The following is a 24808-nucleotide window of genomic DNA, read 5'->3' on the forward strand; positions in this document are numbered from 1 at the left end:
GCGGGTTCATGCTTGTAATACATTTACATGTAATGAATGTTCATTAGCATGAATGGAATGGGTGGGGTATCTTATGAGGAAAGGTTAGACAGGCTAGGCTTCTATCCGCTAAGGTTTGGAAAAGATAGAGTTGTCTTGATTGAAATATCCTGAGGGGTGTTGACAAGGCTGATGTGGAGTGGATGTTTCCTTTTGCGGGAGAATCTAATACCAGGGGCCACTGTTTAAAAATAAGATGTCTCCCATTTAGGACATAGATGAGGTTTTCTTTAGGTTTTCTTTCTCTCAGAGAGTCATGAGTCTTTGGAACTCTTCCTCAAAAGGCAGTGCAAGCAGAGTCCTTGAATATTTTTTAAAGCAGAGGTCGATAGAACCTTAATAAGAAATGGGGTGAAAGGTTATCAGGGGTAGGCAGGAATGTGGAGTCGAGGTTGAAATCAGATCAGCCATGATCTTATTGAATGGCAGAGCAGGCTCAAAGGGCCTAATGGCCTACTCTTGGTCCTAATTCGCGTGTTCATATGTGAACAGTTTTCATAAAGTCTTAACCTTATAAAGTCAGCAACGCAAGAGAATCTCGATCATTTTAAGGTGACATGCAGCAGTCAGCTTTGTATAATTGTGTGTAAGGTCAGTGGTCAGCAGTTTTTCCTTTTTAACTCTATGGCACAAGGGATGAGGGCAGGAGAATGGCAGCTTGCATGGAGATTTGGAACAAGGAGGGGTTAGATAGTGGTGAGGGGGTGGTTGTGGGGTGGGTTGGGGACATGGAGGAGTGGAAGTGGAATCCAGGGGAAGACAGGGGTGCGGGCGGAGGCATGGAGAAGTGAAGTGGGAAGGGCCTGGTGTCCTGTGTGTGGTGGTGGTGGTGATGGGAACGGTTAGTTAAGGTAAGAAAATTAATGATCTAAAAGGCAGTGTCAGTACTGTCCAAATATCTGTCCATCTCAGGGTGCTGGCTGGCAGAGTCCTCACAGGGCTTTGAGATCAAGTACAACATTTCAGTTATACCTACTGAGAGTGATCATGGACGATGTCCTTTACAATGCATATGAGGGAAGTCCAGCCGAGCCTGCAGGTTCAACTGTGTCCCACAGAGTGACAGATACAACACTGGACACTAACATGAACATTTAATAAAGAGTGAACAAAAAAAAACCACAACGTTATTTCTTCCATCATAAAGCAAATGTCCTTAACTCCCCTGTAACCATCAATGCATGCCAACCATGAGGCATGCCAGTACATTTAGCTATCTGACTAAGCTAATATCAACAAATAATGATGCACACATGAATAAAATGAAACCAATGTAATATAAAATATTTACAAGTGAAATTTAATTTGAGAGACACTCGTTACGCCTTTATGCTCTTGTGTCTAATGTTAATGGTAATGGAGTGAGGCAGGAAAGTTTTGGCCATGATGCAGAGCCTTCCCGTTTGACCAGGAGGCACTGTTATAACCCATCTGTGCTTGCTGTATTGTCAGCTGAAGGTGGGTTTCCCCTGCTACTGAATCACGACTGTTCCCCATGCACATCACCGGCATTTTAAATTTTAATTGTAACCGCATGGAAAATGAGAAACAGCAAGAGAGCATAAGTGGCCCACAGATCCAGTTCCGCCGTCAGGAATGGTACACCACCGACAAAATCCCAGCCTAATTTCTCTTGGCTGGATGCCAGTCTGGAAAGCGCAGGCCAGTGGCAGGTATGAAGGCAGGTGAGATGGGAGAAAGAGGGGAACCCACAGGCAGCATGGGAAGAATGGGGGGCAATAGGGAAGACTGGGGAGATCGGGGAGCACGTGGAGAGACCTGGGGCAAATGGGGAGAATGGGGGAGCACAGAAGAATATAGAGGTGTCTGGGGAGAGCGGATGAACATGGGGAGAAGAGAGGGAGTACAAGGGGTGTCAGGGAAGGGTGGGGAGGCAGGAGGAAGTGCAGAGGCAAGTAGAGGAGCAGGCAAAGTTTGGAGGATTGCAGGCAAGCATGGGGAGGGTTAGAAGGACAGAAGAAATGTGAAGGACGCTGGGGAGGAAAACAGAGGAGGGCAAGAGAGGGTAGGGGGAAATGGGTAGCACAAGGGAGGGCAGAAGAATGTGGGAGAGGCAGGGAAGCACAAAATCATTGATTAATTTGATGAAAGACAAGAGTCTTAACAAAAATCCCTGTGGGACTCCACTAGTGACTGGCTGATGTTGAGCTGCTACCATCAATAACTACCCTTTAGCCCAAATAGACACAATGTCACCATCCAGTTTAAAATTTATGTGATTCTTTGTTGAAAGAGTTTGAAAATCAAGATGAACAATATCAAACTCAAAGATTGTTCTTCGGTACAGACCATTCTCATTGAATGACAGAACAGCCTTGAGAGGCTAAATGGCCTCCTCCTGCTCCTATTCTTTATGAATAAAGCCTCTTTAGTTATAGAGTCCCTACTGTCCAATGTAAAGAGTCCAGCCCTTAATTAATGATTAAATATATGAATCAATATCTCACAAATGTGTCCTGTCCAACGTGCATCCCTCTAGCAACACTGACGGAGTTCAGCGTGGAGAAGTGTGAAGTGGGAGGGCTAACAAGGAAAGACAGTATATTATAAACTGCGGGGTTTTTGAAAATGCATATGAGCAGAGAGACCTTGGTATTCATATTCTCAGATCTTTGAAGGTGGCCGGGCAAGTTGATAAGGCAGTTCAAAATCATCTGAGCCACTTGCGTTTAGACGACTAAAGTCTAAAAAAGCGAAGAGATCAAGCTGGAAATTCATAAATCACTGGTTAGGGCTCAGCTGAAGCACTGCAGCTAACTCTGGGCACCACACTTCAGGAAAGATGCAAAGGCCTTAGAAAGTAGGTGGAAAATTCTCCCCGTGCCCCTTTCCATGGTTTAATGTATAGTGTTCAGTCCCCATCCCCCTCTAAGAATATAAGAAATAGTTTAGATGTAGGCCATAGGGCACCTCGAGGCTGTTGCACCACTCAGTAAGATTGAGGCTCATGGAATAGGAGGGCCAGTGTCCAACTGGATAAAAAAATGTGGTTCAAGGACAGAAAACAGGGAGTCACAGCAAATGGTCATTTTTCAGACTGGAGAATGGTAGACAGTGGTGCTCCCCAAGGGTCAGTGCTAGGACCACTGCTTTTTTTGCTATATCTAAATGAATTGTATCTTTGAATACTGAGTAGAATTTCAAAATTTGCTGATGTTACCAAACTTGGAGAAATGGCAAACAGTAAGGATAATACAAATCGCCTGCAACAGAACATAGATAAGCTAGCACAATGGGAAGGCAAATGGCAGATGAAATTTAATACAGGGAAGTGTGAGCTGATGCATTTTGGCAGAAAGGGTATTGAGAAGGCAATATAGACTTAATGGCACAGTGCTAAAGTATTTGCCGGAACAGAGAAACTTGGGAGTGCATGGGCATCAATCTTTGAAGGTGGCAAGACATATTGAAAGCATAGTTAACAAAGCATATGGGATCATGGGCTTCATAAATAGAGGTATTGAGTACAAAAGCAGGGAAGTTATGCTGAGCCTTAATAAAGTTCTGGCTAGGCCCCAACAATTGTATCTAGTTCTGGTCACCACACTTTAGGAAAGATGTGAGGGCCTTGAGAGGCTTGCAAAGATATTTGGCAGCATGTTTCCAGGGAAGAGGGATTATAGCTACAAGGTTAGGTTGGAGAAGTTGGGATTTTTCTCCTTGGAGCAAAGGAAGTTGAGAGAAAATTGAAAAAAGGTTAGGACAGGATTAGATAAGGTAGAGAAGGAAAAACTGTTCCCATTAGCTAATGGCACAAGGACTAGGGGACAAATATTTAAGGTTTTGGACAAGAGATGCAGGAGGGATGTGAGGAAGAAATTTCCACTAGCGACTGATAATGACTTGGAACTCGCTGCCCACAAGTGTGATGATGTGGAAGCAATCAATGATTTCTAAAGGAAATTCGATGGGCACGAAGAAAATAAACTTGTAGAGCTACAGAGTTGAGCAGGGGATTGGAACTGACTAGATTTCTCCGCAAAGAGCCACCATGGACTCGATGGGCTGAAAGGCTCCTTTCTGAGCTGTAAGTGACTCTATGACTCTGTGAAAGGGCACAGTGGAGGTTTACCAGGGTGTTACCAGTGATAAGGGACTTAAGATATGAGGAGGCATTGGAAAAGGTAGGGCTGTTCCCCTTGGAACAGAGACGGGTAAGAGATTTTCAAGATGATGAGAGGTTTTGATAAAGAAAAACTATTCCCTCTGGCAAGTGGGTCAATAGCCAGAGGTAATTGACTTTAAAATACTGACAACCAATCTAGAGTGGAGATGAGGAGAATTGTTTTCACTCAAAGATTTGTCAGAGTCTGGTACACTCTACCTTAAAAGGTAATGGAAGCTGATTCCATTAAATAATTTTAGAAAAGAGTTGAACAGGTATTTGAGGATAAGGAGCTTATAAGGGGTAGGGACAAAAAGCGGGGATATGGGATTAAGCACCATTGCTCTTTCAAAGAACCAGGAATCGCTCAATAGGCTAAATGGCCCCTCTCTGTGCTGTAATTTTCCAAGAAAACCACCACAAAAATCTGGTTATTCCTCTCAAGGACCTTGCCCACAAGACAAATGTGACTGTATGTCGAAGTCCATTGATTGGCTATGAAACATTTTGGGGCCCTGTGAACTGCATCTGTATACCTATCAGGAGAAGATGAATAGACTGCGCCCATTTTGTCTCAAAATAGAAAGCTGAGGGGTGACCTAATAGAGGTTTTTAAAACTCTTAGAAGTATTGAGAGATTGGAAATAAGAGAGAATGTTTCTTCTTGTGGGGAAGACTAAAACTAGAGATCACCAATATAAGATAGTCACCAAGAAATCCAGTAGGGAATTCAGAACAAAAACTATTTTACCCCAGGACAGTATTTTATATTCTTTCACCGCTGGCAAAGACTGCATTTGTTGCCCTTCCTAACTGCCCTTGAACTGAGAAACTAGCTCAGCCAGTTCAGAGGGCAGCTAAGAGTCAACCACACTACTGTAGATCTGGAGTCACATGTAGTCCATACCAGGTCAGGATGGCAGATTTCCTTTGCTGAAAGACAATAGTGAATCCAGGGGCAGGGAGAGAAGAAATAGGCCTCTGTGCTGCTCCTGTTTCCAGGCCACTTATTCCCCCGACTTTAACCCTCCTCCTTAATTATGCATGATATTTTTTCTGCTTTCAAGATCCAACAATCAATTTACCAAACAATCACAGAAATGTCCTATTAAACGCCCATTCTTGACAGCTGATTACAAATATATGATATATATGCAGTATGTGTCATTAATATTACGAGCAGTGTTAGTTTGTTTGTACCCTATGGGTGATCCCACCGTGACTATTAAACAAATTAGAAAGTACAAATTTTACTTTAACAGCATCGTGAAATATTGTTAATTTGACAGGAAAATATCCCATTAGTTAGTTAATACACTGTGCAGACAATAACACTGATCTCAGTGACTGCCTCAGCCCTCATTAACATGAACTACACATGTGCCATGTGGTCATGGTGACAATAAATTCATATTTGGGGCAAAGATCCAATATTTTCAACCCAGATAATTCTGTAGAAGTAGAAGACGACTTTCTTTTGCCTGGGTGCATTATATTATTCAATATAATTATTTCATACAAGGGGTGTAATTGTGTTCTATTTTATCAGTAATCTCGCAGGGTAGAAAGATTAAATGACTCCTAAGCAACAAAGCGGAATGATTGAACAACATAGGTCTTCACTGTCAGTGAGAAGCATTGGAACCCTCAGGTATCTCTCTGCAGCACAATTTTTGAGAGGCCAGAGGACAAAGGCTGAATGGGTCACAATTGTATCTATGTTTTCTTGATCAGAAAACCGCTGATTGCTGCTTCTCACTACAATAAATTTTCAATATCTATATGCAATGCAACTTTATCACAATATTTCAATACCTCAAAAAACTCATAAAAAAACAAAAAAACATCAAGATAGAGTGGGATAATAGGTAAGTAGAAAAAAAGATCAAGATTGAAGTCAATGTAAAAGATTCTTGAGAATCATGCGCAGTGTAAAACAGGTTACTGATTCACTATGAGCCTATTATGCACTCCCGGCCTGGCAATCTCACCCCACAAAGCCTGCTCACAGTAAACTTTTATTAACAACAAAACAAACAGAACTCCAGCCATGATTCCACCCTCTATTCGCAAGATAATTATAGATGACAAAGGTCATCTAGCCAGGTTGATTTCATCCATCCCAGAATGACATACAAACATCCATATTATGAGCAGGAGTAGGCCACTGGGCCCCTTGAGCCTGCTCCGCCATTTGATAACATTCCCTATATTATACCACTGAATACAGCACAAAAGTATTTAATTGGCTATAAAAATTTGGGACATTGAGAAAGGTGCTGTATAAAAGTAGCTTTTGTCTTTCATTCATTACACCTGCATGCAGTAGGCAGAGTGACTGTAACAATGGTGAAATTGGAGGCCCAATGCTGGTTCTCTAAAGATAATTAATCACAGAGCAATCAACTGATGTTAGGAAAGTGGTTACAAAGAAATCACTACATTTAGAAAACAATTTAACTCTGTAGCTAACCTCTCCTCCCCAACACCCTCCAACCACCACCCCCACCCCCACCGCCCACCCATTCTAACCTCCCCCAGCCCCCAAAAATCTATCACTATCAGTTCTGAAATTTTTAATTTTTAGGGGGAAGAGAGTTCCACCACCCTTTGTGTGAAGAAATGCTTCCTGACATCACCCTGAAAGGCCAAGCTCAAATTTTAAGGTTACAGTTCCTTGATCTGGACTCTCCCACCAGAGAAAATAATTTCTTTCTATCTACCCTATCAAAATGTTCAATTAGATCACCTCTTAATCTTTGACACTCAAGGGAATACAAATGTTGAGAACAGAGCATTGTTAAAAGCCTTATTTTGCCATTCCAGAAAATTTGGTGCAGCTGATAACAAGACAGATCGTCAAAGCAATTACCTGATGTTGATTGCTTACTGTATTCTGAGATTTAATTTGTGCAATGTTTAATTATTTTGCTCGAGGTTTCCTCAATGTAAGCATAGAGTAGGATTTGCAGTGTAATTAAAATAGCTTTATTTCTTTTCATTGCCTTTTTCTGTTTTATTTGGCTGGTTCTGAGCCTGCATGAGTCATTCTGATGCACATGGAAACAATTATGATCTGGGAAAAAAAATCCTGACTCCACGCACAAATGCGTGTCCTTCAGACACAGCCGGAGACTTCTGTCTGTTTAAACTATCAAGTACTGACCTACCAGCTCTTGGCATCGAGCGTTTTAAAAGCATACGCTTTCTTAATCTCTCTACCAAAATTTCAAACGATTGTATGTCGTTACCTATTTCCAGGACAAGTGAAACTGAAGACCTCGAACAAAAAAAAACAGCAGGGCTTGGGGCTTGGTATTTCATTCTGTCCCATTGAACTTCTGGGATAAGATTCCCAATCATGGTAAATTGGGTCCTGTTACCAAGGCTGTTGATGTTACTCCTTTTAACCCAAACCTTTGGACAAGCCCAACGGATGACTCAAGATGCTTTACTCATGCAATACATTGAGAGACGCATCATGCTACTCGAGGTAAGTGCTACAGTCAACACCATTTATGCCTCACATACCTTTGAACTTAGACTGAAAGAAAACCTATATAGTTGCTAACATAAATTACTTGCATCAATATTGCACTGTTAATTTGTGCCTGGGCATTCCTTATTTGGTTATTTAACTGTGATATTCAATGCCAATAAAATATTTCAGTGTTGGCATTTATTATAATCAGCAAAGCAGAACAATAGCCTGTTTTTAAAAACTATGAGTGGATTTGATAGAACACATAAGGTAAAACTGTTTCCACTGGTCAGAGAGTCAGCCACCAGAGGATATTGATTGGAAAAAGAACCAGAGGTAAGACAAAGAGAAATAATTTTGCTCCATGAGTTTTGTCTCTCAGAATTCCTAAAAGGATGGTGGATGCAGATTGAATAGTAATTTTCAAAAGAGAATTAAATAAATACTTTAAAAATTACAGGGCCATAGGAAAAGAACAAATGGGATTTAACTGGATAGCTCTTTCAAAGAGCTAACACAGACACAATGGACCGAATGGCATCCTACTGTAGAAATGTACTCCAAGATCCCTGCGTTCCTCTACATTTCTCAATTTGTCCTCCCCAAATGCATTATCACACACTTCTCCGGATTGAACTCCATTTGCCACTTTTCTGCCCACCTGACCAGTCCCTTGATACCTTCTTGCAGGCTACAGCTTTCTTCCTCACTATCAACCACATGGCCAATTTTTATATCATTTGAAAACTTCTCCTTCATGCCCCCTACAAGTAAGTTCAAATCATTGGTATATACCATGGGACCCAGCACTGAGCTCAGCAGACGCCATTGGAAACAGCCTTCCAATAACACAAATGACTATTACCCTTTGCTTCTTGCCACTGCTAGGACTACTAGAAAGAATACAGACTCCAGCAGTTAGAAACATATAAAGATTTACAGCACAGAAGGAGGCCATTTGGCACAACATGTTCTGCAGGCCAATAGAGTTATCCAGCCTAGTCCCACTTTCCAGCTCCTGGTTCATGGCCCTGTTGGTTACAGCACCGCACGTGCATATCCAAGGGTTTTCTTTAATATGATGAGGGTTTCTAGCTCTACCACGCTTTCAGGTAGTGAGTTATATACCCCTGCCACCATCTGGGTGAAAAAATATTCAAAGAAGGCATTTCACCACCTCCTCAGGGCCCCAAGGGATGAACAAAAAATTGCACATTCTTAGAATGAATAATGATTGGAAATAAATTCTCTTCAATGTAAAGACTGCATCTCTGGCACTGAATACTAGGTACTTACAGCTTAGAAACAGACCATTCGGCCCAACAGATCCATGCTGGTCCTTCTGCACCATTTGAGCCACCATACCCCTTGTCTAATAGATGGAAGAAACCATAGGCACATTGCATCCTCATGTGGGATATGCAAATGGGGGATCTAAGCAATAGCCTGGACAGAAGTGGCATTGTTCCTCTGTGGGCAGCAGTTCCAGCCAAAGCCTTCGTTCATTTCTCCTCCTGTAATCAGTTCTTGGCTTCACTGGTGTTGGAAAAATCATTTCCAACTTTATGGCTGGCACAGCAATAACACAGCCAGGCCATATTCATCCTACAAAGTAATACATTGTCTGTGAGCAAATCCAGGTCCACCATCAGGGATGGTCATGAATATACCACACTTAACACTATCAACCATACCTAATGAAGTGAAGGCAGTCTTAAAAAGAGCCAAAACTGTGGAGAAACCATTAGCAAATGGTCACAACAGCTATGAAGTTTTTATTCCATGTGAATGCTGCAAAAAGCTAAGTGTTTCCTGTTATTTATTCAAGTAATATTGAAGTATCAGAATGCTCTCACCAGAGGGCTATTTTTTTATTAACTTTTTTAATTAATATGTCAGGTTCAGAGCAGCAGAACCCTTATAATAATTGCTTACCAAATTATTTGTTGGAGCAGGGTTTTGAAGCTGGGGCTCGCCGACATTCCTCAATGATTTACTTCTTAGTCTAGCTGAGAAAGGGTTAACTTACAAGGACAGGTTGCAAAGACTGAGCCTTAATTCCTTGTGTATAGAAGATTCAGTAGTGATATAATTGAGGTCTTTGCAATGATTAAAGGATTTGATAGAAAAGAGAGAAACCATTTCCTCTGGTGGATTAGTTCAGAACGAAGGGGAACAAACTTAAATTTAAACTGAGGCTGTTCAGGGGCAATGTCAGGAAACACGCCTTTGCACGAAGGGTTGTGGAAATCTGGAACACACTCCGCCAAAAAAGCTATAAAAACAAAAAACTGCAGATGCTGGAAATCCAGAACAAATACAGAAATACCTGGAAAAACTCAGCAAGTCTGGCAGCATCGGCGGAGAAGAGCAAAGTTGATGTTTTGAGTCCTCATGACCCTTCAACAGAACTAAGTAGAAATAGGAAAGGGGTGAAATATAAGCTGGTTTAAGGGGAGGGGGTGCGGGGAAGAAGTGGGGGGGTTTGTTGGGACAAGCAAGCAGTGATAGGAGGAGATAACCAAAAGATGTCACAGACAAAAGAACAAAGAGGTGTTGAAGGTGGTGATATTATCTAAAAGAATGTGCTAATTAAGAGTGGAGAGCAGGACAAACAAGATAGCTCTAGTGGGGGTGGGGTGAAATAAGCAATGGGTGGAATACATTTAAAAATAATGGAAATAGGTGGGAAAAGAAAAATCTATATAAATTATTGGAAAAAACAAAAGGGAGGGGGAAGAAACGGAAAGGGGGAGGGGATGGAGGAAGGAGTTCAAGATCTAAAGTTGTTGAATTCAATATTCAGTCCAGAAGGCTGTAAAGTGCCTAGTGCGAAGATGAGGTGCTGTTCCTTCAGTTTGCGTTGAGCTTCACTGGAACAATGCAGCAAGCCAAGGACAGACATGTGGGCAAGAGAGCAGGGTGGAGTCTTAAAATGGCAAGTGACAGGGAGGTCTGGGTAATGCTTGCGGACAGACCGAAGGTGTTCTGCAAAGTGGTCACCCAGTTTGCGTTGGGTCTCTCCAATGTAGAGGAAACTGCATTGTGAGCAATGAATGCAGTAGACTAAGTTGGGAGAAATGCAAGTGAAATGCTGCTTCACTTGGAAGGAGTGTTTGGGCCCTTGGTCGTTGAGTAGAGAGGAAGTGAAGAGGCAGGTGATGCATATTTTGCGTTTGCATGGGGAGGTGCCGTAGGTGGGGGTTGAGGAGTAGGGGGTGATGGAGGAGTGGACCAGGGTGTCATGGAGGGAACGATCCCTACAGAATGCCACCGGGGGGTGAAGGGAAGACGTGTTTGGTGGTGGCATCAATTTCCGCCAACTCCAGCATGATGCCACCACCAAACACATCTTCCCTTCACCCCCCTGGCTGCATTCTGTAGGAATCATTCCCTCCATGACACCCTGGTCCACTTCTCCATCACCACCTACTCCTCAACCCCCTCCTACGGCACCTCCACATGCAAACGCAAAATATGCAACACCTGCCCCTTCACTTCCTCGCTCCTCAACGTCCAAAGGCCCAAACATTCCTTTCAAGTGAAGCAGTATTTCACTTGCATTTCCCCCAACTTAGTCTACTGCATTCGTTGCTCCCAATGTGGTTTCCTCTACATTGGAGAGACCCAACGCAGACTGGGTGACCACTTTGCAAAATACCTTCAGTCTGGCTGCAAGCATTACCCAGACCTCCCTGTCACTTGCCATTTTAACACTCCACCCTGCTCTCTTGCCCACATGTCTGTCCTTGGCTTGCTGCATTGTTCCAGTGAAGCTCAACGCAAACTGAAGGAACAGCACCTCATCTTCGGACTAGGCACTTTATAGCCTTCCGGACTGAATACTGAGTTCAACAACTTTAGATCTTGAACTCCCTCCTCCATCCCCACCCCCTTTCCGTTTCTTCCCCCATCCCTTTTGTTTTTTCCAATAATTTATATAGATTTTTCTTTTCCCATCTATTTCCATTATTTTTAAATGTATTCCACCCATCGCTTATTTCACCGCACCCCCACTAGAGCTACCTTGCTTGTCCTGCTCTCCACTCTTAATTAGTACATTCTTTAGATAACATCACCACCTTCAACACCTCTTTGTTCTTTTGTCTGTGACATCTTTTGGTTATCTCCTCCTATCACTGCTTGCCTGCTTGCTTGTCCTAACAACACCCCCCTTCTTCCCTGCCCCACCCCCCCCACTCCACCACCCCCCCCGCCAAAAAAGCTGTTGCGGCTGGGGGGAGGGGCAAGTCAATTGAAAATTTCAAAACTGAGATTGATAACTTTTTGTTAGGCACAGTCCTTAAGGGTTACAGAACCAAGGCAGGGAGATGGAGTTGGTACAGATTAGCCATGGTCTAACTGAATGGTGGAACAGGCTCAGGGATGAATGACCTATCCTGTTCTTATGTTCTTATGAAAGTTCCAGATGTGGAGACATCTGCTAAAAATAGCATGTATGGAATGCAAATAACAAATGTCGATGTACTAGGCACGCAGTTATATAACTCCCAGTATTACAATTGGAAGCAAGGTATCAGAGACCAGGAGACATCCATAATGCCTCTTCATAATACATAGAATTCTAGAGTCCTGCAGCACAGGAGGCCATTCCACCATCATGCCTGTGCCAGCTCTTTGTAAAAGCGATCCAATTAGTTTCACTCCCCTGCTCTTTCCTCATAGCACTGTAATTTTCTCTCATTTAAGCAATTAGCCAATTACTTAAATGAGCTGCTATTGAAGTTGTTATTGAATTTGCTTCCACTAAGCTTTCAGGCAATGCATTCCAGATCATATCAACTCGCTGCATTAAAAAAGTTCTCCTCATCTGGTTCTTTTGGCAGTTCTCTTAAATCTGATTCCTCTGGTTACTGACCGTCCATCCACTGGCAGTGTTTTCAAATCATTCTTCCTGCTTTTATTTGGGTAACGTTTAATTAGTGGCACATTTCCTTTAATACCAATTCTTAATTCTTGCATTTGTATGTTAGCAACCTCATCTAATCCTTTTGAGAGGAAGTCTTAAACACTTAACACCAAGGTTATCTCTTCGCTAATTCACCTTAATAACAGGACCGGCTGGAGAAATGTAACCAAGACATGAACAAGTACGTCAGGGAGTTTAGAGACTTCCGGAAAGAAATCACAGTTCGCTTGGATGGGTTGAACATTTACAAAACTGAGTTCAAGAATGAGGTGGAGAATCTTGGATCCAGAATTGAGAGGATTGAAAAAGACATTGATTATCTGGAGGCACAGCAGCCAACTCAACCATGCGTGGAGGTTGATGACAAATTGATTGAAGAGCAGATCCAGCAAGCAGAAGAAAAGAAAAAGGCCAAGCTCCGGATGGCTTCAGGTGAAAGCTCTTCATTTACTTCTCTCAGGGCTACACTTTGCCCCATTTCCCCCCTGAAGAGACAGCATCTTTCCTTTCAACTTGTCAGAGTGTGAGTGACCCTGGAACGACCCCAGATATCACCCAATTTCCTTGTCCCAAGGAAGTACTGGTGGACCACCTCCTTTTGCAGCTGGTCTGACGATTACACTTTGTGGTAAATTATTCTACGCAGTGAAATAAATGGATACTTCAGAGGTTTGTTAAGGAGGGCTAATCAAATCATTAGATGATCAGAAGAGGTTAGATTAGGAGGTTCCCCTCCTTGAAGGGCATGGTTGAGTTTTGCAGTTTTCGTGGTCACCATTTTGTCTGCAGCCTTCAAGTTTATTGAATGGAATTTCACAACCTGCCCTTGAGGCATTTAAGTTTGTGACCATTGAGTTGCTAGCCCAGTAACATAACAGTGTCTCTCACACACTGCCATATCCAGGTTACATTGCTGCTAGGTCACGCTTTCAGGGTGTCATTGCCTTGCAATGCAGAAAGAAAGATTTTCATTCATCCAGTGCTTTTCACCGCCTCAGGACATCCCAGAGTATTAAGTCCTTTTCTGAAGTGTAATTATTGTGGTGATGTAGGAAGTCACACCATTGTAATGGAGTGAATTCCTCACCTAATGGCAATATGTTAACTAGAATGGTGAGAGTCAGCAGTCTATTCAGGTGTTTAGGAGTATTGCAGCAGCAACAATGAATGATCTCACTTGCTTTTATGTCACATTTTTAAAGCAGCAAAGCTCAGTCACATCCAATCTGTCACAAGGGCAAAATTCACATGCAATTGATCTCCCTCAGAAAGCACTTGTTGTAACACCCACCAGGGTCTGATTCATATTTCAGCCTCCCACCAAAAACAGCAACAATGACTTGCTTTCATTTAGCACCTTTAATGCAATAAGCAGTCCAAAGGTGCTTGAATGAGCATTATCAAACAAAACCTGACACTAAGGCAATGTTAGGGCAGGTGGCCAAAGGCTTGGTCAAGAGAGATGGGTTTTAAGGAGTGTCTTAAAGGAGAAAAGTGAGGTTCAGAGGCGGGAAGGTGTAGGGAGGATATTCCAGAGCTTAGGTTCTTGGCAACTAAAGGCATGGCCACCAATGAAAGAACAATTAAAATTGGGGATGCTCAAGGGGCCTGAACTAGAGAAGTACAGAGATCTGAGGGTTGTGGAGCTGGAGGAGATTACAGAGAAAGGGAGAGGTGAGACCATGGAGGGATTTGAAAATGAGGTGAGAATTTTAAAATTGAGGTGACTGGGAGACAAATTAGGTTAGCAAGCACAGGATGATAAGGGAACAGGACTTGGTGTGAGTAAGGACATGGACGGCAGATGTTTGGATGACTTCAAATTTACTGAGGGCAGACTGTGAGTGGCTGGTCAGGAGTGTATTTGAATAGTCAATTCTGGAAGTAACAAAAGCATGGATGAGGATTACAGCAGCAGATGAACTGAGACAGGGGTGAAGTCCAGCAATGTTACAACAGTGGAAGTTGGTGGTCTTAAAGATGTCACAGATATGTGTTTGGAAGCTCACCTTGAGGTCAAATATGATACCAAGGGTGTCATATCTGGCTCAGCCCCTGACAGTCGCCAGAGAGTCAGTAGCTAGGGAACAGATTTTGTAGTGGGGGCCAAAAATGGCTTCCGTCTTCTCACTATTTAATTGAGGGAAATTTTTGCTTATCCAGTATCGAATGTTGGATATCAGTCTGATAATTTAGCAGCAGTGGAGGAGTTGAGAGAGATGGTGGTAAGGTAGAGCTGGGTGTCATTAGCGTTCATGTGAAAACTGACTCTGTGTTTTCAGATGATATCGCCAAGGGGCAGCATGTCGATGAGAGATAGGATCAAGTCCAACAAGTGATAATTAACTCTCCATTTAGACTTCTGCTTGGAAACAAAACTCTACCCTACAAGTCTTGTCTGGGATAGAGTTCTATAGGCAGTCATAAAGCTTAAGCATTGATATTATAAATGGACCTTTGGATTGCCAGTTGAGGTGAAACAGTGGATCGTTTGAGCTTTCCTGTGGTCAAAATTGACCAATTTGCCAAACATCTTTTAGATGTTAAAAAGGTAATTTTATGGAGCATTGAGCAGGAGCGGTATTAAACCCTTCCTTCTGCTACTTTAACAGAGGTTTTAACCTGTTGACATTAAAAGGCTTATCATCTGTTGGTTCGACAGTCATTTGTACTTTTATCAGTATTTACTGTTTTCTATAAAGAATAATTTATTCTATTAGTTTATCTTCTGCTGCTACCTCGCACTCCCATCTTTCCCAACCTCTGTAATCTCTCCTCACCACACATGCACCCAAGGTTAGACCACAGGTTTAGCAAAAGAGCAAAAGAGGGAAAATTAGGAGAATTTTGGGTGGTTAAGGTCTGGAACACACTACTTGAAAGGGTGGTGGAAGCAGATTCCAAAAGGCAACTGGCCATGTACTTACAGAGAAGCCATTTGAATGGCTATGGAGCAAAGGCTTGGGTGTAGGATAGTTGTTCAAAGAACTGGAAAATGCAATGGGCTGAATGGCCTCTTTCTTTGCTGCAAGATTCTATGACCTATGGCTCTAGCTTGGAGCTCGTTCCCTCTGTGTTCTTCTTCTGCTGGACACTAAGAGGTGCAGTAGTGCAGATGACAAATTGAGGAGAGGCTGAGAGGAGGTGGGGTTGACACGCACCCTGGTTTTACCCTTCTGTCCATAGGGAAGCACCCAGACTCTATATAGCACCTCCCAACATTTCCTAAAGGCAGAGATGAGAGACACTGAGGTACGGTAGAGGTTATGGTGCTGGATTAGTAACCTTGAAATCTATGGCTTCACTCCTCCCATGTCAAGTTGTGAAATTGAATTCAATAAAGTTGGTAATTTGTGGGTTAAGATCAGCTGAAAAAATAACCAATGAAAGCTACTGAACAAATCCAGCTCGTTTTCCGATGTTCTCCAGGCAAGGGAACATGCCTTCCTTACCCTTTAAGACAGAAAGGATAGAGAGGTAAAAGAACTTGCATTTTTATTGTGCCTTTGACCTCCATGACCTCAGGACATCCTTTATTGTCTCCATGACCTCAGGACATCCCAAGGCGCTTTACAGCCAATTAAGTACTTTGAAGTGTGATCACTGTTGTAACGCAGAAATGCAGCAGCCAATTTATGCATCGCAAGCTCCCACAACAGCAATGTGATAATGATCAGATAATCTGTTTTTGTGATGGTGGTTAAGGAATAAATATTGGTCAGAGCATTGGGGACAGCTTCCCAGTTATTCTTTGAATAGTATCATGAACCTTTCACAGCCTCCCGAGAGGGCAGACAAGGCATTAGCTTAATTTCTCTTCTAAAAGGTGGCATTGCTTAGAGTGCAGCACTCCTGCACTGAGAGGGTCAGTCTAGATTTTGTGCTCAAGACCCTGGAGAAGGACTTTGGACCCACAACCTTGCAACTCAGGGAGCAGAGTGCAACCCACCGAGCCACTGTTAACATCTAACAGTAATGCCATATGAAGTGGCTTAGACAGCCAGTTAAATTTCAGGGCTCCGAGTGATGGGGAATAAATGCATCTTCTTTTGTGCTGTCTAAATAATGTACCGCATTAGCAGGCATGTATCCTACCATGTACTGGTGTACTATCGTGGTGCACGATCATTGGTAGCTATAGCTCAGTAGCACCCTTGCCTCTTCAATGGCCATGGTTTCAAATCCTGCTCTAGGAACTTGAGCACATGAGAGTTGCCTGACACTCCCAGTGCAGTACTGAGGGAGTGTTTCACTGTTGGAGGTGACACCCTTTGGATGACAGGTTAAACCGAGCCCCTCGACAGGAGGTAAAAGATCCCATGACACTATTTTGAAGGAGAACAGTGAAGAGATAAAAACAGAAAGTGCTGGAAACACTAAGCAGATCAGGCAGCAGCTGTGGAGGGAGAAACAGAGTTAACCATTTCAGATAGATGGCCTTTCATCAGAACTGGAAAACATTAGAGATATAACAGATACTCAGCAAGCACAGAGTCTACGTCCAGTCTCTGTGAAAGGAGGGAGGAAAGGAAAAAAATAAAAGGGAAGGTTTGTGATCAAATGGAACGCAAAGAGAGTTAATGAAAAATGGATGACAGTAGAAGGTAGAAGTTCTCCCCAGTGTCCTGGGAAATATTTATCTCTCAACCAACATCAATATTGTTACTGGTCATTAGCTCATTGTTGTTTGTGGGAGCTTGCTGTGCACAAATTGGCCGCCACGTTTCCAGCATTACAGCAGTATCTACACTTCAAAAGTGCTTCAATGGTTGTAAAGTGCTTTAGGAGCTTCTTAAGGTCATGACAGACACCATATAAATTCAAGCCTTTCCTTCTTAGAATCCCGACCTTTATTTTCATCTGGTTTTGCATCAAACTTTAAAGATTTGCCAAAGCATCTTTAACTGGTGACATTACGATGCAATCGAATCACCAGGACCACATTCTGCACACCTCTATGATCCCAGGTACATTATCAACCCACAGTCTCTTTTTTTAAGCCTTTAGTCAGCAGGCATTGTGCCCACACAGAGAGAACTAGGCCAGATTGTCTAGCTGCAGCAGAATTAATGAGACATACCGACATATACTTCACCAATACCAGCTTTAAAACGGGACCCCCTGTCTAGTTTCCAGGTTTAACTCCAGCAACACTTTCTGAGCACACATCACGATATTCTGATGTAGCAAGTCTTTGACAAAGTCAAACTGGCAAGGAGGTAAGTGAAGACTAAAACCAAAGGCGCGCTTTCCTCATTTAGATGTGTGACCTCCTGTTAAACAATTCATCAAAATTTTCGTCAGAAGAGCTGAACTCATTCTTTTGACTTTCTCATTCGGTTTACAGGAAAATAACACATGGGTTTAGGTGTCAGCTGTGGCTCTGTGGGTAACACTCTCGCCGCTAAGTCAGAGGGTTGAGTTCAAGTTCCACTCCAAAGTTGTGAGCACATAATCTAGGCTGACACTCCCAATGCAGTGCTGAGGAAGTGTTATACTTTTGGAGGAGGAGAGCTGCATTGATATAGGTCCTGTCTTCTGAATGAATTGTTGCACTGAAGCCCTGCCTGCTCTGTCAGGTAGATGTATAAAATCCCAAGATAAATTTTGAAGAAAAACAGGGATTTCTCCCCCTGTGTCCTGGGCCTATATCGACATCAATAAAATAGGTTATCTGGTCATTATCTCCTTGCTGTTTGTGGGATCTTACTGTGTGGAAATTTGGCTGCTGCATTTCCTACATTACAACAGTGGTTACACTTCAAAAGTGCTTCATTGGTTGCAAAGCGCTTTGGGATATTCCAAGGTCATGAAAGGTACTATAGAAATGCAATGGCCAAGATGATCTTCCGACCTCATATTCTCAAGGTCACTAAGACCACCTATTTGTACCTTCGTAACACTGCTTCTGTCTCAGATCATCTGCTGCTGAAACCCTCAATCAAGCCTCTGTTACCTCCAACGCATTCCTGGCTGTCTCCCACATTCTAACCTCTATAAACTTGAGGTCATCCAAAACTAAGTTGCCTGTGTCTAAGTTCACACCAAGTCCTGTTCATTCATCATCCCTGTGCTTGCTGACCTCCACGATTCCCGGTCAAGCAACATCTTGATTTTAAAATTCTCATCCTTGCTTTCAAATCCCTCCATTGCCTTGCCACTCCCTATCTCTGTGATCTCATCCAGCCTTTGAGATAACCCTTTGAGTTATCTGCTCTCCTCTAATTCTGGCCTCTTGAGCATCCCTGATTTTAATCCTTCCATCAATGGCAGTCGCGCCTTCAGTTTCCTCGGCTCAAAGCTTTGGAATTCCCTCCCTATATCTCTCCGCCTCTCTAATTTGCTCTCCACTTTTAAGATATTCCTTTAAACCTACCTCTATGGTCAATCTGTTGGTCACCTAGCCTAATGGGTGGGATTTTCCACACCCACCTGCCACCGGGATCTTCCGGTCCCGACGCAAGTCTACGGGCTTCTGGCCGGGGGGCTGCCTCGCCCTTAGCGGGTCCCGCCCATGACAGTGCCAGAAAATCCTGGCCAATATCTCCTTATCTGTCTCAGTGTCATGTTTTATTTCTCAAAGCTCCTGTGAAGCGTTTTGAGAGGTTTATTACGTTAAAGGTGCTCTAAAAATATAAGTTGTTGTTGATTTAGTTATGGCGCCTTTTTATGATGAAACATCACAAAGTGCTTCCCACACAATGAATTGGCCAGAATTACACACTGACTGTTCTTATCCAGGATAACAACAACAAACCTACTAATTTGCATTGGTATAAACCTGTCATATACTGTGATTTTCCTTGACCAGTTTCCATAAAGGCGATTTAGAAGCAAAAGTTGAATATTAAGGAAATTGTTGTAAAAAAAAATTGTATTTCAGTTTAAGAGAAATGCAATGCTAATACGTTACCCCCTACACCATGTTTCTTGTCTTGTGTAGTAACTAAGCATTTGAAATTTGGCATCCTTGCTTTTATCCTGATGAGCACAAGATGAAAATCTTTGGCAACGTGTCTCTCTTTTCAGCAAGATTCAAATTGCTAACAGAATTATAAAATATAAGAACAAATTATTCAAGATATATGTCTTTGAATTTAGGACTCAATTGTGGCTAATCCGCTTCACTTAGCTTTCACTCTTTGGGGGCTAATCTTCACTTTAGACAGTGTGTGAAATGGAGATCAGCCACCTGCTATACACCTCCCCTGATTTTCCTTAAGGAAACTGAGGAGATCTTCAATCTAGCCTCACCATAAAGTAGGAGTTGACCTCTAATTTTCTTGTGTAGATCATTGGAGATTGATTTGTACATGTATGCCTTTATCACAAGGAGGCTGAAATACAAAGGGTTGGAAGTTATGCTACAGTTGTACAAGGCTTTGGTTAGACCTCATCTGACCTACCTTGTGCAGTTGTACACACACACCTCAAAAGGATTATAGTGTTGTTGAAAAGGGTGCAGCGCAGATTCATCGCATTGATAACGGGGCCAAAGGAGTTGAATTACGAGTTCAGGTTACATAAACTAGGTTGTATTCTTGTTTTTTTTTATTATTTATTTGTTTCAGGATGTGGGTGTCGTAGGCCAGCATTTATTAGCCATCCTAATTGCCCTTGAGAAGTTGCAGTCCATGTGGTGTAGGTACACTCACAGTGCTGTTAGGGAGGGAGTTCCAGTAAGGTCATGGTGTTGGAAGGTGCAGTCGAAGGAACCTTGGTGAGTTGCTTCAGTCCATCTTGTAGATGATACACACTGCCGCAACTGTGCATCAGCGTTGGAGAGAATGAGCATATAAGGTGGTGGATGGGGTGTCAATCACACAAGCTGCTTTGACCTGGATGGTGTCAAGCTTTTTGAGTGTTGTTGGAGCTGCACTCATCCAGGCAAGTGAAGTGTATTCCATCGCACTCCTGACTTGTGCCTTGTAGATGGTGGACAAGCTTTGGGCGTCAGGAGGTGAGTTACTCGCCACAGAATTCCTGGCCTCTGACCTGCTCTTGTAGCCACAATATTTATATGACTGGTCCAGTTCAGTGTCTGGTCAATGGTCACCCCATGATGTTGATGGTGAGGGATTCAGTGACGGCAATGCCTTTGAATGTCAAAGGGAGATGGTTTGATTCTCTCTTGTTGGAGATGGACTTTGCCTGGCACTTGTGTGGTGCAAATGTTAATTGCACTTATCAGACCAAGCCTGGATGTTGTCCAGGTCCTGCTGCATATGGGCACAGACTACTTCATTATCTGCGGAATCGCAAAAGGTGCTGAACATTGTGCAATCATCAGTGAACCTCCCCATTTCTGATCTTATGATGGAAGGAAGATCATTGATGAAGCAGCTTGGGTACAGGAGATTAAGGAGTGATGTAATTGAAGTCATTAAGATGAGTAATGGACTTGGTAATTTTCATAGAAAGATACTATTTCCTCTAATGGGGGAATCCAAAACAAGAAGGCATACCTAGCACAAAAACTTCAACAGCACCTTCCAAACCTGCGACCTCTACCACCTAGAAGGACAAGGACAACAGAGACATGGGAACAGCACCACCTAGAATATTCCCTTCAAGCCACACACCAACCTGACTTGGAACTATTTCATCATTCCTTCACTGTCACTGGGTCAAAATCCTGGCACTCCCTTCCTAATAGCACAACACCAGAAGGACTGCAGTAATTCAGGAAGGTGGCTTACCACCACCTTCCCAAGGGCAATTATGGATGGGCAACAAATACTGGCCCAGCCAGTGACACCCACCTCCTGTGAAAGAATATATATTTTTTAAATAACCTTAAAATTAAAGCTAGACCATTCAGGGGTGATGTCAGGAAGCACTTTTTCTCACAAAGAATAATGGAAATCTGGAAGTCTCTCTCCCCTAAAAAAAAGTTGTTGAAGCTGGAGGTCATTTGAAAATTGCAAAATTGAGATTAATAGGTTTTTGCTGGGTAAGCGTATTAAGAGTTACGGAAACAAGGTAGGTCGATGGAGCTAAGATACAGATTAGCCGTGATCTCACTGAATGTTAGAACAGGCTTGATGGACTGAATGGCCTCCTCCTGCTTCTATGTAGAAAAACATCTCTAAAGTTCATCATTAGATATGCAGAGAACTGGGAATAGTTGCAACTCGTACGGTTCAAGGTTACTTACCCAAATGTAATCCTTGTTGCAGTCTGTTTCCAATTCCCAGTCCCAGTCAAACATTCAGGACACGGTTCCAGCTATTGCTAACAGCTGGAGTCCACAGCATTTCGTGGAAATGAAGCACAAGTTCATCCAACATACTGTAAACAATACATCCACTTAGCAAAATATTTCCATCAATCACTAGGATCCTTGTGTTATACTGATTTTCAAACATTGATATTATTTGTTAGGTTTTAATGAAATGGATTTTGATGAAGTAGGGTATTCTACCTTGCCCCATTAAACTCTTTCCTATACCCTTCAACTCAAAAGTTTTTGCCCACCAAGTTGCTGGGAGTGCAAGCTGATTCGGTGCAGTGAGGGCAACAAGATTTCAATGAACGGTGGGCCCAAAAGTCTATCCCCTTAACAAATTAGATTTTAGGATTGAGAAGGAAACAGAGCAACGGCAGAAAAGGAAGTTGGGTGAATTAGCATCAAATTAGATCCAGAAAGAGAAATAAAGAGAGGGAAAAACAGAATGGATTAAGACAGAGAGAAAAAGAGACAGATTAGAAAAATGCAATTTATTTTCTTTTTAAGTTTAAATTTGGCTTTTTCAAAATCTCTAAACAACAATTCACTACATGAAGGAATGACACTCCACATTTTTAGCTGTTCACTTCTGATGGTCATTAACAATAATCACATAGTTAACAGGATATTTATGTTGTTAATTACTAGACTGATCTTTCCATGGCCAATTTAATGAGCAACTGATGCACAAATCTAGCAATTTAATGAAACTCATGGAGGTTTTAAGACACCATGTCTTTGAAGCTAACAGCAGAGCAATGAAAATCATGTGACAATTCACGGGCTATCTCTTCCTCGCCACAAATGGCTGGGCTATTTATTCATTAAAACCAGCGACACTGGACTTTGTGAACAAATTACAGTCCAAAATGTTATCATTAGGTGACAACCTTGGCACAGTGGGTAACACTCAATTAGTGACTTGTGAGTTCAAGCTCCAATCCAGGGATTTTAGTACATAATCTAGACCAACACTCACAGTGCATTACTGAGCAAGTGTTGCACTGTTGGAGGTGCCATCATTCAGATGAGGCATTAAGCCATTGCCCCATCTTCCCTCTCCGGTGAACATTAAGAAAAACCATGACACTATTGAGAAGAACAACAGGGGGTGTTTTCCTAGATCAACATTTATAACTCAACGAGCACCAACACTGATTAATCTCATTATTATCAGATTGCTGGCTGTGAGATCTTGCTGTGCACAATTTGGCTGCTGCATTTCTTGCATTGCGCGAGCAACTACACTTCAAAAGTATTTAATGCACTTTGGAACATCCTGAGGTCGTGAAAGGCTCCATATAAATGCAACTTCTCTCTCCATTTAAAATTAAAATCTGTGTATAGTCAACTCACCATTTTGAAATGGTATTTTTTACTCTTGATCTTTGATCATGTTCCATATCTTCCACTCCTCTCCCACTCTACGTACATGGAAACAGGAGGAGGCCATTCAACCCCTCACTTCTGTTCTGCCTTTCACTGAGATCATAGCTGATCTGCATCTTAACTTCATGCACCTGCCTTGGTTCCGTATTCTTTTATACTCTTGATGAGAAAAAATCTATCGATCTCAGATTTAAAATTATTAATTGGGAATCCACTGCATTTTGTAGGAGGGTATTACACACTCTGGCTACACTTTTCATGAAGAAGTATGATTATCTTCTCTACTGAATGACCTGACTCTGATTAAAGGTTATATCTCCTTGTCCTAGACTCCAACACTAATGGAAAAAATTTCTAACTACCCTATCCAAAATCATACAAACCTCAATCATATCATCCGTAAGAACCCTAGTTTATGCAACAAAAACAGAAAATGCTGGAAAAGCTCAGCAGGTCTTGCAGCATCTGTGGAGAGAGAAACAGAGTTAATATTTTGAGTCCATATGAACCTTCTTTAGAGCTGAAGAGAAGTGGAAATGTGATCAAATTTATACTGTTTAAGGGGGGTGGAACAGGTGATGCTGGATAGAAAGCCAGCGATAGGTAGGGACAAAGGAGAGATTGACAAAGATGCCATGAACTAAAGGACAAAGGGAGTGTTAATGATAGTGGTAAAGGCTAAAAAGGTGCTGATAGTGGCAAAGGTAAGAAAGCAGAATGTGATAATAGGGTAGCATTGTATGAAAGAACAACATGAAACAAGTAACAGGTGGCCCTTTTGGCAATGGGGTGGGGGGATGGGGCGATGGTGGGGAAAAAAGGATAGAAAATGGGATAGAAAATGGGATAGAAGGGGGGATAAAAAAGGGCATAAAACCATGGATAAATGAATGAAAATAAAAATAAATGGATAAAAAATAAAAATGAATGCAGAAAAAATGGGATTAAAAAAGGTGAGGATAGTGAGGACAGAATCTGGTGGGATTCTGGTGACACTGTGCTGCACATCTTCCAAGAACAATATATTCTTTCTAAGGACCAGTGCCCAGAACTGTACACAGTACTTCAGATGTAGTCTAACTATAGTCTTGCATAGCTGTAGCCTTTATATTGCTCAGTGACTCACTAGAAATGATCAGAGGGACTGGCTCTGTGATTTGCCTACCTCTGGGGTGGTGGGGTTATGGGGAGGTGATGCCCAGCTCTTCAGTCAACAATTTCTCAAGCTTGACACCATCCAGGACAAAACAGCCACCTTGATCAGCGCTCCACCCACAACCTTAAACATTCACTTCCTCCACCACCAGCGCACAGTGGCAGCAGCATGTACAATCTACAAGATACATTGTAGTAACTCACTAAGGCTCCTTCAACAGCATCTCCCAAACACACTGACTCTATCACCTAGAAGAACAACGGCAACAGACACATGGGAATACCATCACCTGCAAGATCCCCTCCAAGTCACACACCATCCTGACTTGGATGGTGTCGCCTATCATCTATAAGATCCACTGCAGCAATCCACCAAGGATCCTCTAACAACACCTTCCAAACCTGCAACCTCTACCATCCAAAAGAACAAGGGCAGCTGTCATAGAAACATCACCAACT

General features: G+C 42.4%; 1 protein-coding gene across 1 annotated transcript in view; it reads left to right on the plus strand.

The window, feature by feature from the left end:
• Positions 1-7274: 7274 nt before the first annotated feature.
• olfml1 (olfactomedin-like 1) overlaps positions 7275-24808 on the plus strand; it is a 30519-nt gene continuing 12985 nt past the window's right edge. Inside the window, exons 1-2 of the mRNA XM_041197878.1 lie at positions 7275-7658; positions 12723-13008. Of these exons, the coding sequence (XP_041053812.1) occupies positions 7527-7658; positions 12723-13008 (418 nt within the window). The 5' untranslated portion in view covers positions 7275-7526. The remainder of the gene's footprint in view (positions 7659-12722; positions 13009-24808) is intronic.

The sequence above is a fragment of the Carcharodon carcharias genome, chromosome 10, assembly GCF_017639515.1.
Source record: "Carcharodon carcharias isolate sCarCar2 chromosome 10, sCarCar2.pri, whole genome shotgun sequence".
NCBI lineage: Eukaryota > Metazoa > Chordata > Chondrichthyes > Lamniformes > Lamnidae > Carcharodon > Carcharodon carcharias.